At 33.5% G+C, this 16,206-nt stretch overlaps 1 protein-coding gene and 1 pseudogene across 1 annotated transcript; both read right to left on the minus strand.

Annotated features, from left to right (window-relative positions):
• Nucleotides 1-3,158: 3,158 nt before the first annotated feature.
• LOC119532880 lies at nucleotides 3,159-12,776 on the minus strand (annotated as a pseudogene).
• A 2,103-nt stretch (nucleotides 12,777-14,879) lies between these two features.
• On the minus strand, nucleotides 14,880-15,809 carry LOC119532881 (olfactory receptor 4K15-like). Its single transcript, XM_037835130.1, has one exon. It carries the CDS (start codon nucleotides 15,807-15,809, stop codon nucleotides 14,880-14,882), a length of 930 nt encoding a protein of 309 aa, XP_037691058.1.
• Nucleotides 15,810-16,206: the final 397 nt, after the last annotated feature.

The following is a 16,206-nucleotide window of genomic DNA, read 5'->3' on the forward strand; positions in this document are numbered from 1 at the left end:
TCAAGAGAAGTATCAAGTCCTTTAAACAAAGATATCCAGAGTTGATCACCCAAAATGCTATTATAACAACCAACCTTTATTGAACATTTGCCATATGCTTTGTAAGAATTACTTCCTTTATACCTCAAACAACCCTATGGTGTAGGTACCTTTATTATCTCCTTTTACAGATGTAGAAACCAATGTTAAGAAATGTTAAGTATATTGCCCAAGTTTACATCACTAATAAACTGCCATTATTTATGAGTTCATGACTTTTAACCTCTACAGTCAAGGGTATGTCTGGGTTCTGCAGGGCCTAAAGCTTATGCAACCTGAAAGGACCTTTTTTAGGTAAATAAAATCAAAATTATGAATAAAATAATGGTAGGACCCATTCAAGGTCATTGGAGTACACCTGTGTATAGGAGGGGTTCTGAAACTTAAGCTTCACCAGCTTCATGGTAATTCACGATCATTATACTATATAGTGTTCTGAAATTTTCTTTGGATGTTTTTGGTAACATACATCATTTTACATTGCCATCCCATATATCCAAATCTTTCACATAGTATGCTATACATTTTATCCGTTTTCATCTAGATGTGATTTTAACAGTTTTCTTTTTTACCTGAATTCAATAGTTCTACATATTTTTCAAGATAGTTCAGTTTCCATGCTTCGTACAATTTTAAGCAGCTCTCATGTTTATTGCTAAGCTCCATGGCTTTCCAAATACCTAGAGAAAGATGAAGGTACTTGCCATCCTAGTCTTGCAAATCCTTCATATGTCAACACACCCTCACTTTTGTTATCAGAAATGGTACAGACAATTTAAAGCTATCTTAGTCCTGGTATATTTATATTTAACTGGTTTCTATTCATCCACCAACAGGGGTGGATCATTTGCAAAACATCATTTCTGCCTTTGGATGCTGTAGTGACAAGTGGCACCATTCACACCGCGGCTTAAGGAACCCGTGCCTCTCCCACTGCACTTGCCCTTGGTCTAAGGGCATATCAGCAGCATGTTGAAGGGACATGGACATAACATCATCCAGCAATAGCTCCCAATTAAGATTTAAGTGTTTATGTAATATGTAGAGATAGCTTGGATAATGAGTCTTCATGTTGAGTCACCAGAGAAGTTGGTAGGTAGTTCCATTTATATGTGGAAGTCCTCCAGAGTCTGTCCACAATCCTTTCCATTCTCAGATGCAGAGAATTGCTATCAACACAACTACACAATCTCATTATTGACTTGCCTGTCAGAGTCTTCATGATCAGTTACACCTTTCAGTTTTTTGACAAAATTAAATTGAGTTTTAGAATTCTCCATAAAATCTCTGAAGTTAGACGATATTCCTTTAAAAAGGCACAACATTTTTATACAGAGAAAGTTGTTTTTTTTAAATTATTTCCTTGCCAAATAAATACGTTATTTGAAAGACTATTCTGCATATTTCTAAAACTGGTTACAATATATCTGACATAGATGAAGTCCTGGATCCTGCATGTATTTGCATTTTCTGAAACAGGGACAAAGAAAGTTCACACACACGACTTAAATTGCTTTGCTTTTATCCCTATTTCAAAGAAAATTGGCCTATTATTTTGCTTATACAAACAATGTTAATACTGTTGACATTTTTATACAATTTCAAACCTGCCTAGGTTTCAGTTACAATACCCCACACTTCTAAACAGTATAGTTGTTCCCTTATTTGTTGAATACATTAATGAAGAAAAAAAAGAACACTTTCCTTTTCTCATTTGGCTTTAAATAAATGTTAGTTATTTCCTTTCCTTAAACTGTCTCTCATTAATGGTAATTACTGCATAGCTATTCTTGCTTTTCTCCATTTACTCAATTATGCCAGAAAAGAATACATCTTGATATTTGTCAAATACTGTGGTTGCAACAGATTTTCCTCTTCTCATTGTAAGCTGAATCATATACTAAACACCATATTTCAGAAGCATTATTTAGTAAATTCCAAAAAATAGTTAATTATTTCATGTTTTCCATCACTGAATGGAGATGCTTTGTAAAGCATGGCTCCCTGGAGAATTAGTTATCATGACTTCAAATGCTTGTTTCCAGTATCTACCAGCAGATGGTGGTGATACCTTGTGTATCTTCAAGCTAAAAATTGAGCCTAACATTCTTTTTAAAACAGTAACAAAACTTATTTCTATACATAAACATGCTTATTGTATTGACCTTGTTTTACTAAGGACACATTTATTATTTTTTATCCATATATTAAAAGGAAAATTAATTTCACCAAAATTTAAAGCAATATAACACTTAAAAAGAAAGTGTCGGCTCGCCACAAAGTAACTATTATTATAAACTGTACCTTTTAATATAATTCTAGTTTTAATTTCCAAGGCAGTAAGCTGCCATAATGTACATTCAAAATGAAGTGTATTAATTTGCACTTCATCACATGTTTCCTAATTTGTGGAATTCTCTAGCCTCTCTACTCATTCAGCATTATCAGGAGTTAACATGGCTGAATTGCTCTGCTTATTAGCTCAGAGATGGTGGCAGAGACTCCTCCACTTACAGCATTTTCTTTGGACCCCATAAATATTTGTAATGAAACATAATCCTGGGTTTTTTTTAAATAGAAGAAATCACAAATAGATTTAAGTAGGAGTGGCTGAAGGATGTATGTAGAAAAATCATTGCCTATCAGAGACTGACCTCCTATGTGAGTACGGAGTCTCTAAGCCTTATAGAAACACTGCTTATTTTCATAATTTAGGGGCAACCCTCTGAGTAACTCAGTTGCTAGCTGTATGTAAATGTAATTGTCTCCTAGTTCTCCTGATATTTATTCTTTTCTTCTAATTCATTTTTCTTCCTTTTCAATTATGAGGGTATTAATATTCAGTCTCCTAACTGCTAGTCACCCCTGGCATTTTTATGGATAGCTTTTGCTTCTGGAAGAAATTGTTTCTGTTAACTTAATCTTCTAAAATACATTTTAACCATACAGATGAGAATTATTTCAAATGTTCTTACCTTTAGCAGTCACTAATTCTTGGTAATTACAATTTGAAGATAACTTCAAAAGTAAGAGACTCGCACATTGCTCTGTAAAGAAAATTGTAGCATCTAATGCCTAGGAAGTTAAAACTAGAAATTCACTAGAATTAGAAGTTAAAACTAAAAGTAATGAGAAAGGATTGCCTTGATGGAATTCAGAAATCTATTCTTCAGTTCCCTGATAACTGTCTTTACTTTTTGATGCATCAAGATACAGGTTATTGGGTTCAGAATGGGAGTAAAGATGGTGAAAAGCAGACAGGATCTTGTCTGCCAGAAAGCTGGGTAGTGACCACATGCAGATGAAGATGCATGACCCTAAGAACATGAAGACAACAATGAAATGAGCAGTGCACTTAGAAAGTGCCTTAATGATCCCTTTGAAGAATGATGCTTAATGGTAACTAGGACAATAACATAAGAATTGAATAAAAGAATGAAGCAGGACAAAGGCAATTATACTGCTTCTTGAGGTCATAAAGAGGCACAGAACATAAGTGTCCACACAAACCAGCCGGAACACCACAGGAAGGTCACAGAAAAAACTGTCTACCTTACTGGGACAACAGAATGGTAATGTGAGAGCAAACGTGACCTGGCTCATTGAATGCATGGCTCCCACAACCCAGGCAACTGCCACGAGAGCAACACGCACTCAGGGACTTACGATTGAAGCATAGTGGAGGGGCTTGCATATTGCAATATTCCGATCAAAGGACATAGCCATGAGTAAAATTATCTCAGTACCAGTGAAAAGATGTAGAAAAAATATCTGGATTATGCAGCCATCAAAAGAGATGGTTTTATGTCCAGTGAGGTAGTCTGTAATTATCTTGGGAGTGGCAAAGGAAGCAAGAGACATATCAATGATGGAAAGTTTGGTGAGTAGAAATACACAGGGGAGTGTAGGTGAGAGTCAGCTATAACTGTGATAACTATGACACTATCACCCACCAGTGTTGCCTCATAAAACAGTAAAAAGGTCATGAAGAAAAACATATGCAGCTCCCAGGGGTTGCAGAGCCCTAGCAAAAAAATTCAGACACAGTTGACATATTGTCCACATTCAATGCTTTGACTGATTAATTGGAAACCTGTATCAAAGAAAAACTCAAGAGAAAATATGATTCTATGGAAGCAAATGCTCCACTTCCAAGAGTCTGCCTGGAAATCTTATAATGAATGACAATCTGATTTTCTGTTACAATCCATTATGTTGCAGTGTGTTGGTATGGAAGACAGGGACTTTAGCCAAAGATCTTTAATTAAAAATGTCAACTCAAACAATTGTTTCCTGGCTGTTTACTAGAAGAAAACATATGAATTTCAAGATCCCATACTAAGTCTCTGCTATGATCTGACAGTCCTTTCAGTATATATCATTTCTCTTCTGTTTAGAAAGTGTTCTATTTCAAGCAAAAGCTCCTATTTTCATTCAATTGATCATGGTTTGCAATATGGTATTATATTTGCCATTGCAAGCCACAAATCTGAAAAAAGTATTGATATGGTTCCTCTGAACAGTTATTCCATGAAGAATTTCATGAGTCCTCAGAATATTTTTTAAAAAAGAGAAACAATTTAATTTCTCTTTTTATGTCATTTAGGTCACATAGTATTCCATTTGTGCTACAATTATGTGTAAATATTATCCCAAGGTTAAGAATTTTTATCAATTCATTTAATAAATAGAATTTATTAAGGATATGCCTTAGTATCAAAGTTTAAAGATGGATTTTAGGTTGAGAGTTAAATTTTATCTTTAAAATATGAGGCTGTGTTTCCTATAAATATTTATAGCTCTATGATTTAGAATTTTACCCTTATCCCCTAAAGGATATACACCATAAATTTTCTTAAAAAGAGGCACTGAGCTCAACAATCAATGTCTTTAGATCCACCCCTGTTTGAATTCTCCCTTCACACCCACGAACATAAGCAAAATGTTAAATTGATCTCAGCTCCATGGAACAGAGGTTAGATGAGAGTGACAAGGACAGACATTTAGTATCAATTCAGTGAAAATCATGTGAAAATGACTTCTCTTACCAGATCTATGGAAGAATCAGGGCTTGAGAGTATTGATAGTGTGAAGTAGGTTTCTGCCAGAGAACATATACAGGATAAATTTAAATATAAATATATGACCTAGTTGCATCATTAGCTGTTGAGCAGCTATGGATAAAATAGATGTAGCGACTTGGTAATTGACCAAGAAATAATCTTGCAATGGGATTTGTTATACAACAAAGATGGTATCCTTGGGTTCTCAAAGGGAAGACATTTCAAGAGTCTTATGCAAATTTAAAATAATTATTTTCACCTGGACATGAGAGGTTGAAGGAATGGAAGTTGAGAATGTCATTTCAATAAGCAGCAGGAAATATCAAGTCAACAAGTTTTAATAAGCATTCTTGATTATTGAACTCTATACAAGGGACTGGATAATAAAATCCATAAACATGCTGTTCCACTTCAAGTAATTTATAATTTATGTGGAGATATTAGACACCCATAAATAAAATAATTGGTGAGAAATATTAGTGCTCCATCAATTTTCAGAGATCATGAATGAATGGATTTTAGAGAAGTAAAAACCTATAATCTACTGAAATTAATCAAGTACTTGTTCTTGCAGGAGATATGTCAAGAATTTTACCTAGAAGGAAAATAAAATTTTGAATGGTGGGGAAAAAACAAATATTTGGGGAGAGGGGACAGGTAGAGGAGCTGAGCAGCAAAGGCATAGAGGGTGGAGATTAAGAGATACTTGTTGAGTGAATGTTAGATACTACTTTGCAGATTAAAAAAAAAAAAACTTGAATTTGAGTGAGATATTCAGTTATCAGTTTGGAAAAACAGGAATGTAATTCTAAAACATTTAAGTTCATGTAATAGTCAATAAGAAAACATCATAAGATCCTAGGCAGGGTTATGACAATTTGACGGCAATATTTTAAAGAATTTATTTAGATGGTTTGGAGAAAAAGAAAATTTGAGGCAGAGTATTATTAGATGAAATAGGTATAAGGAGATAATCTTGACTAAGATTCTAGCAATATATGTTTTTGATGAATAAAGTGGGAATTCTGAGTAGCTTTATTATTATGAATATTTGCATTTATAGAATAATATCATTATTGTTATTCAGTGGAATTCTGTGTGTGCATTTCTCTGCTCAAAATTTGATGCCTTTTTCTATCTGGCCCAATCTTCAGGGAACCTCTCTTGCTGTGCTTGCTGTGGGAGGAGTATAAATCCTACTTTATTTACCACAAACAAATATGTGACTTGTTTTGTTCAATATAGTGTGATTAGGCCATTGGTCTTTTCCATCTCCCTGGGTTCCAGGATGAATAAAGGAGAGAGAGAGAGAGAGAGAGGGGGGGGGGGAGAGAGAAGACAGAAGAAAGAAGACAGAAGACAGAAGAGAGGGAGATTGGCTGTGCTAGAAAGACACAATATTGTGGGATGTAAATTATTTCCTAATTCTCTATACACTGAACATCATGGTACCATGGTAATCAATATTGCATTAGGCATTTTAGGCATTTCTTTTAGAAATAAATTAACTATAAGATCTATATGGACTTGCAAAGGACCTAAAATTGTTAAAATGGTTTGTTAAAAAATTAAATTTGTAAGCCTCACACTACGTGTTTTTACAGTAATAAGAAACCATAGTAACCAATATAGTATGGTGTTGGCCCAAGGGTAGACAAATGAATTAGTGTAACAGAACAGAAGTTCCACACATACATGGTAACTGCTCTTCAACAAAACTTCTAAAATGATTCAGTGGAAAAGAATTGTCTTTTAAACAAATGGTGCTGGAAAAATTGATTACACATATGCCATCACTATTTACAAATAGACAGATGAGATACAGATAGATAGATACACAGATACATGGATACATAGATAGATACACAGATACACAGATAGATACATCGATACATAGATATACAGATGGATTTAAAAAAAAAAACCTTGTCACACTTTATACAAATTAATTTAAAATGTATATAAAGCTAAATATAAAAGCTAAAACTATCAAAGCCCTAGACTAAAACATAGGAGAAAGTCTTTAAAACCTAGATTTAGACATTTGCTAAGAAAAGACAAAATGAGAAAAAAAGTTTAAAGAAATGATACTGATAGGTAAATGAAAAGGAGAGCTACTGACTGAAAGAAAATATTTATACACAGAATACAAAACTACAACAGGAAATCTCAGATATTGCTGTTGGGAATGCATTTTGGAAAGTAGCTTGGCAATTTCACATAAAGTGGAACATATGATTACAGTATACCCCAATAGTAATACTCTTAGGTATTTATCTAAAGTAAATGAAAGCATAGGTCCACACAAAGAACTATGCATGACAGGTCATAGCAACTACTCATGATAGTTCAAAAGTAAATAAAATAAAAACAAAAACAAATGTCCATTAACTGGTGGATGAATAAATTTTTGTATAGCCACATAATGAAATACCACTCAACTGTTACATGGAACAACTAATTTATACATGCAGAAACAAAGATGAAGCCCCGAAGCTTTATGCTAATTAAGGTTTCTCATTCTAAGCACTATTGATATTTTGCACCAGATAAATCTTTGTGGTAGTGGTTTTTCTTGTGCATTGTAAAATATTATGCAGCATCCTTGCCCTCTACCCACTACATGCTAACAACACCCCACTGCCTGAGCCATGACAGTCAGAAATGTCTCCTAGCATTGCCAAATGTCCCATGGATGCAAAATAACCCTAAATTGAGATCTAATAGGATAAATGAAAGTAACAGACACAAAAGACTACACACTCCATGGATCAATTTATCTGAAATTCTCAAAAAGGAAAAGCCAAACTGACAGAAAGCAGATCACTGGTCTCCAGGGTTCATAGTTGGAGCTGTGGGGATTTATGGTAAAAGAGTATGAGGAAATACTTTGGGATGACAGAAATATTGTAGATCATGATTGTGGTGGCAGCTGCACAACTGTATGTATTTATCAAAACTAATTGACTTATACACTTAAAATTAGTAAATTGTTTGCAAAAATTTCAACAATAGAGCTGATTTAAAAAGGTACCCAATAAGCATGCCATAAAAATATGGAAATGTCATTAAAAAAATATTGGTTTGATCTGAATATACTCATCTAAAATACGTCCATAATGTATCACCAAATGAAAAGCAAATTGACAAGTAATGTGTATTATATGGACTCAGTTATGTAAAATCATATAATAACAAAATATTCACTATAAGAACATGAGAGGTAACAGACAAGGCTATGAAGCATTGGTCTTACCTCAGGGAGTGAGAATGGAAGAGGGAGAAGGGTTATTTTTCTTCTTTATATATATTTGGACATTTTTCCATTTACTTGCTTACTGTAGAAAAATACATACAACATAAAATTTACCTTCAGTGACATTTGGTACATTCACAATGTCATGCAACCATCACCTCTACTTCCAGAATGTTTTCATCATCCCAAATTAATATCTCTTACCCATTAATCAGTTGCTCTCTGTACTCCTTCCTCCAGCCCCTGGAAACCACTAATCTGCTTTCTCTCTCTAAGGATTTACCTTTTGTTGATATTTCAATAAATGGAATCACATAATATGGGGCCATTTGTCAAAAACCTGTACATGAATGTTCATAGAAGCACTATTTATAACAGCCAAAAGGAGGAAGTAAAACAAATGCCCAGCAACTGTATAATGGATAAAAATATGTGGTATATCCATTCAAAGGAATATTTTTCAGCCACAAAATAGAATGAAGTACTGATACATGCTGGAATATGGATTTATCTTGCATACATTATGCTCAGTGAAAGGTGTCAGGCATTTCTTATCTTAGAAATTTAAAAATGTATATTAAGAAAATTTTTTGAAAAAAAGAGAAATTAGAAATAAATAATTGAATTGGGATACAAGAAATGCAGCACTTCTTTAATGGTTGTCTATTGATTGATATTAGATTTTTGACTAGCTTCTTTTTGATCACTGTATTTGTAATTAATTGTAATTAAAGGTGCACAACTCCTTTCATTTGTGGTAAAATGACAGATCTCATTTTGGAATGAATTTTTAACTTTATCAACATTTTTAACTTTATAAAATACATTTTATGAAGTAGTAGTATTCATGAATTGCCCTTCCTACCATTGCCCAACTTGAAAGACTCACCCTTGCCCCTTATGGTGAAACTTTAAAACCCAAACTAAATCCTTAACACAACACCACTTAGTTTGTTGTCATTGTTTTTAATTTTAGTCATTCTGAGAGATGTGTAGTAAAAACTCATTTGGCTTTAATGCGTATTTCTCTACTGGCTAGTGCTGTAGAACAACTCATTTTCCATCTGTATACTATGTCCTCTTTGGTGAAAGGTCTTTCATATATTTTCCCATTTCATAATAGTATTTGTTTTGTTTTTTTTCTTTTTTTTTTTTACACTTGCTTTGGGACTTCTTTATGTATTCCAGATACTAGTGCTTTCCTGAATATGCAGATTAAAAATATTTTTTCCCACTTTCTAGCCTCTATTTTCACCCTGTAAATGGGGTTTTTGCAGGGTGTTTTTTTTTTGTTTGTTTTTTTGTTTTTTTTAATTTCGACTCAGTCAAATTTATGAACATTTCCTTTTTTGGGTTGTGCTTTTGGTATTTAGGAATAAGATCTCTTTGCCTGCTCCTAAATCCCAAACATAGCTCCATTTTTTTCTAAAATTGTTACAGCTTTATATTTTACATCTAAATCTGCAATCCTTTTTGATTTAATTTTTGTTTAATGTGTTAAGCAGATCAAAATTCTTTCTCCCTTTCTTCTTTCCTTTGGATGTCCAATTGTTCCTGTACCGTTTAATGAAAAGGCTATGTTCTTTTTTATTGAATTGTTTCTGCTTATATGTCAAAAATAAGTTGAGCATATTAATGTTTGTTTAATCCTGGGTACTCCAGTCTCTCATTCTTCCACGTGAGCATCTCTCTATCTGTGGTCCAAAATATTGATAACTGGAGTACTATAATAAGTGTAGAAATAAACCCACTTTATTCTTTTACAAAATTGTTTTAGCTCTTCTAGTTCTTTTGCATTTCCACATAAATTTGGAACTAAATTTGCTATATCTACAAAAATATCCTCCTGTTATTTGGGTAAGGATTGCATTAATACGTTTATCAGTTTGGCGATAATTAACAATTACTGGTTGATACTTGATAAAATTACTATGTTTACTCTTCCAATCTATGAACATTATTCCATGTCTCTCTGTTTATCTTTTTTTATTCTTTCATCAGTATTTTGAAGTTATCAGCATACATGTCCTGTATGTGATCCATTAGATTTATACCTAAGTATTTCATTTTAGAGCAGTTATTAATAAGTTGTGTTTTAATATTAATAAACACATGTTCCTTGCAAGTATATAGAAACACAATTGATTTTTGTATGTGTACCTTGTATTCTATGACCTTGGTTAACTCACTACTTCTAGGAGGTTTTTTGGTAGATTCTAGTGGATTTTCCATTTAGAAAATTATATAACTGAAGACAGGGATTTTTTTTGCATTTTCCTTTTGCATATCTATGCTCTTTATTTGTTATTCTTGTCTTAATGAATTGGCTTGAATTTCACAAGCGTGCTGAGCAATACGAAGGAATCAGTCATCCTTGCTTTGTTACTGATCTTAAGGATAAAGCCTTCATATTTTCACTTAGAAGTATGATAATAGTTATGGATTATTGTAGACACTCTTTAAAAAACTTGAGGGAGTTCCCTTCTATTTCTAATTCTCTGAGTAGGTATTACGAATGGGTATTAAATTTTGTCAAATGCTTGGACATTCCAATTGTTTTAATCTTTTGGTTATGGATAGTGCTGATGTGAACAGTTTTTGTATAATTATTTCTTTGAAAGCCTCTTTTCAATTATTCTGCATATATACCTAGGAGGGGTAATTCCAAGTTTACATTTCTGAGGAACTATGAAACCATTTCCCACAGTGGCTGCACCATTTTACATTCCTAACAGCAATTCTCAAAGGTGCCAATATCTCCAAATCCTTGCCAATATGGTTATTTTCTGCATTATTTGTTGTAGCAATCCTGGTGGGTGAAAAGTGCTATTTCATCAGTATTTACATTTTCCTAATGTCTAATGAGGTGGAGCATCTTTTGATGTGTGTAATGGCCATCTACTGATCTTTTTGGAGAAATATCTTTTCAAGTCCTTTTTCCAATTTTAAATTGAGTTGTGAGTTTTTGTTGTTGAGTTGTAGAAATTCTTCATAGATTCTGGATACTATACTTTTTCGAGACACATGATTTGCACTATTTTCTTCCATTCTGTGTGTTGTCATTTCACTTTCTTGATGTTGTCCTGTGAAACACAGAAATTTAAAATTTTGCAGAATTCCAATTCAGCTATTTTTTTCTGTTATTGTTCATGCTTTAGTGTCATATCTAAGAAATCATTTGCCAAACCTAGGTCATGAAGATTTGCCCCTATGATTTCTTCTATGAGTTTTATGCTTTTAGATCTTATGATTAGGTCCTTGATCCATTTTGAGTTTATTTGACACATAGTATGACATGGAGGTCCAATTCCATTCTTTTATAGATGGATATTCAATTTTCCTAGCACCATTTGTTGAAGAGACTATTCTTTCCACATTGAATCCACACCAACTTGATTAATATCATTTTATAGTAAGTTTTGAAATCAAAAGGAGCAAGTCCTCCAATTTTGTTATTCATTGTGGTCTTAAATGACTTTAGAGGACTGTTTTTTCCATTTGTGCAAAAATTGATAGGATGTGCAAGTAATACATAGATCACTTTGGGTGATGTTGTCATCTTGATAATATTTTACAATCCATGAACATGGAATTTTTTCCATTTATTTATGGCTTTTTTAATTTCTTTTACCAAGCATTGTAGTTTTTAGTGTACAGGTCTTTCATTTACTTGGTTAAATTTATTCCTAGATATTTTATGCTAGAGAAAATGAAAATGTTCTAATTTCATTTGGGGATGCTCATTGTTATTGTATAAAAATGCAGTGAATTTCATGCATTGGTCTTGTGTCCTGTAATTTTGCTAAATTTGTTAATTAACTGTAATAGTTTTTAGGTGTGTGTGTGTATCATTAGGACTTTCTATATGTAAGTTTACATCATCTGTGAATAGAGATAGTTTTACTTCTTCATTTCCAGTTCAGAAGCCTTTAATTTCTTTTTCTTGCCTATTTACTCTGGCTGGAATTTCCTGTATGATATGAATTTAAGGGGAAAAAGCACATATCATTGCTTTGTTCCTGATCTTAGGGGGAAGATTAGTCTTTCACCATGGAGAATAATATTAGCAGTAGTTGTTACCATGTTGAGGGAGTTCCTTTCTTTTCTTTGTTTGGTATGTGATTTTATCCTGAATGGATGTCAGATTTTGTTAAATGTTCTTTCTGCACTAATTGACCATATCAGTTTTTTTTTCACTCACTCTATTAATGTGGTTAATTACATTGATATCTTTTTGTACTTTGAACGACTGCATTCCTGGGATAAATCCCAGTTGATTGTAGTTTATAATCATTTTTGTATGCTACTGGATTTTAACTTTTAATTTCTTTGGTGTTTAATGATATGTCTTTTAACATTCTTTTTCTTCTACCTGCCTGTTTGGTAATATGACATTTGTACATTGTAGGTAGCTTCATCTTGTGTTTTGTGATTTGATACTGAACTCAATTTCAAAAGGAGTCATATGTGGCTACAGTTAAGCAGGTGACCCTCTACCCTCTAGAGAGGTTTTCATCCATCCTTTGCCAAATGCTCCATGAGTTTCATTGATCCCTACTCTGGATATTTCATACTGATTTTCAGGTTAAAATCCTTCTGGCTATGCAGAGAATATTAATTTAAATCCAAACCCTTATATGAACAATGTCATCATTATAATATCCATGAGGAAATTATTTTTTGAACTATAAACAAGACTAGTGGGGAAATATATTTTAGTCTTTTCTTTGTGCTCCTGAGGACACTCTTCTAGTCCATGCCTTCACTGTGGAAATAAACCTTGTGGGTTCTAGGTATAAAGGAACAAATTCTACTCCACACTCTTGCACAGTCAAAATATCCCCCAGTGGCCCTGCGTTGCCCATCATTTCCATCATCTGAAATCACTTCCCAACACTTTCCTTCTCCCAAAGCATCTCATGAAATCATTTGTTTATTTTAAAGAATGTACCAGAATTCGTAGATGTGTTTATGGAAGGGTTTTAGATTACCTGAATCTCAATATTTTCAGAAATAGATGTGTTATCTTTATCTAATCCACAGGTATCTTGCACAGATAAAATAAAATTTTAATGAATATGCAATTTTTAAACTATATAGTGACCATTGGATATAAGTTTGGCTTTATTATCATCATAATCATCATATGACACAGCCCTATAATTATTTTTAATTCCATATTTCAAAGAGGACTAAATAGACATTGCAGAATGGTGACATTATGAAGGAGGAAACATAATTGGAATCACATCTTATTCCATACTACCATTTCTTTCACCCTATTTAATTGAATAACTCAGGTTTGTGGTATGGCATTCTTTCTTGAATACTAGAAGTCAGAAGATAAAGATACTTGCCTTACTTTTCTGACTGGCTGATTGTGAACGTGATCATCTTACTTAACATGTAAGATGACTCTTAGCTGCCAATGAATAAAACAGGAATTAGACTAAGAATAATTATTAACTATTAAATTTAAGTGTGAAAATATAGACATCTTTTGAAAATCCAAAGGAATTCTCTTGTATTTTTTGAGGGCATTGAAAAATGTGTATTCTCAATCACATTTTTTTGGTTGGTGTAGATTAGGTATCATAGTCTGGAAATAGGCATGAGAATATATAGAGTAAAGGCATATAGGTAGCAGTGTTGGTGAAAATGTCTATTTATATATGGAGAGATATCTGTTATAGTAGTCATTGAGCTAGTAATTGTGAGTGTCAATTGTAAACTTCTCTTTCATACACTGAGAAAAAAGAACATTAATTGTGGACCCAGGGTTTGCTTTTTATAGTATAGTTAATTGGAAATATATATTCATTTTGCTTCTGAGTCCGGATAGTGAGTTCAGCAAACAATTCTATTCACTATTTTATCCCTAAGCTTATACAGTTTACAGTGAGAATTCCTACATTCAAACAAAATTATCTGAATATATTTAGTCCCTTGGTTCAGATAGAAAAATTTGAATAACAAGGGTTATATGCAGGCATGTTTGTAAATATACAGAGGAGGAAGAGGGGAAGTATTGATCTGTAAACAGATTTATTCTGCAAACTATGTGTGGTGAGAATAGAGCAACAATATGATCATCTATAAAATTTATAATAACACCTGCCACTAATCTGTGATATCAAAGCCGATAACAATATCTGAAAATTAAATAATAGTCTGAAACTTTTAAAACATGATTTAAATATTATACATTAGTATTTGGTACATGTTTATATTTTTCAAGATTGACAGAAGAAGCATGAATTTGAAAGAAGTATTAATTTTACAAGATAATGAAGACCTTTATTATTAAAATTAATTTTAGTCTGAATCAAATAGGAACAATTTCAAAAATAATTTATAAGAAATCCCATTCTAGTGTTATCTGAGGTAGTGTGTTTCTGCTACAAAACAAAGAAAATGAGCCCTATTATATTTTAGACATAACAGTAATTCATATAGAAAGGTGCAGTAACCTGAATTTTATTATGGGCTGTTATTTACCACAGTGGAAAACTGTGAAATTTTCAAGAACTACTGACTTGTCGACGCCTCAGTTTTTGCATTGCTGTTATTACTTTCTTATTTCTTAAAGCATAGATCAAGGGGTTTAAGAGAGGGGTGAAAACAGTATAGAATATTGAGAGCACCTTATCTGCTGGGAAGTTGCCAAAAGGCCAGGCATAGATGAAAATGCAGGGCCCGAAGAAGAGGGTCACCACAGTGACGTGGGCAGTCAGGGTGGCCCGTGCCTTGGCCATGCCTATTGAGGAACGACGTCGCACAGTGACCAGGATGACAGAGTAGGAGATCAGCAAGAGCGCAAAGGAGCTCACGGCCATTAAATCACTGTATGAAAGCATCAGAATCTGGAGTAGATAGGTATCAGTGCAGGCAAGTTTGATAACCAGGGGAAGATCACAGAAAAAGCTGTCCACTTTATTGGGGCCACAGAATGGAAGGTTTACTATGAAAAACAGTTGACTCAATGAGTGCAGAACCCCAATGGTCCAGGAGCCCAGCACGAGGCCTGTGCACTTGCATAAGCTCATGATGGCTGCATAGTGCAGGGGTCGACATATGGCTACATATCTATCATATGCCATGGCCACCAGAAGCATCATTTCTGCACCACCAAAGACATGCTGATAGAATATCTGGGCCATACAGCCCTCAAAAGAGATGATCTTGTGCTCCACAAGGAAGTCAGCAATCATTTTGGGGGTGGCAAAAGTGGACAGACACAAGTCAATGAAGGAGAGGTTACTGAGCAGGAAGTACATGGGTGTGTGTAGCGCAGGTTCAAAGATGATTGTGAGCACAATGAGGAGGTTCCACAGCAGAATGCATAAATAGAAAAGTGTAAAAAATGCAAAATAGAAAAGTTGGAGCTCTCGGGGACCTGAAAGACTATGCAATACAAATTCAGTAACTCTTGAGTTATTTCCTTGGTCCATGATTTCCAATTTCTGATCCCAGTTCAAAACTTTTTCTGCAAGGTAAAATGGAAATGGAAATAACATCATAGGTTGTGACAGCAAGTGAGCCAAGCCAAACCACTCATCAAATTCCACTCAATATATTTATGTACTTTAGATACTATTTAACACTAAAACACATGTTGCAGGTAGTCATTTGTTTTGTAGCTACTCTATATCCTTGTCTTTCTTATGTGTATTGCACCATGAACCCTATATTCTAAAATACAATTTTATATCTCATCTCCAACATTTAAAAATTCCTACAAAATAGGAAAAATAGGACAGTGAAGCTCTAGAGCAAGACTGACAGATTTTAAATTCTTTCCTTTATAATTCCTAGTTCTATAGAATTATATTTAATTACCTTAGACAA

Source organism: Choloepus didactylus, chromosome 4 (assembly GCF_015220235.1).
Source record: "Choloepus didactylus isolate mChoDid1 chromosome 4, mChoDid1.pri, whole genome shotgun sequence".
NCBI classification, from domain to species: domain Eukaryota; kingdom Metazoa; phylum Chordata; class Mammalia; order Pilosa; family Megalonychidae; genus Choloepus; species Choloepus didactylus.

What these genes read in the sequence shown, in the direction of transcription:
- LOC119532881 (XM_037835130.1), bottom strand. Translation starts at nt 15,809, where the DNA reads ATGGACCAAGGAAATAACTCAAGAGTTACTGAATTTGTATTGCATAGT.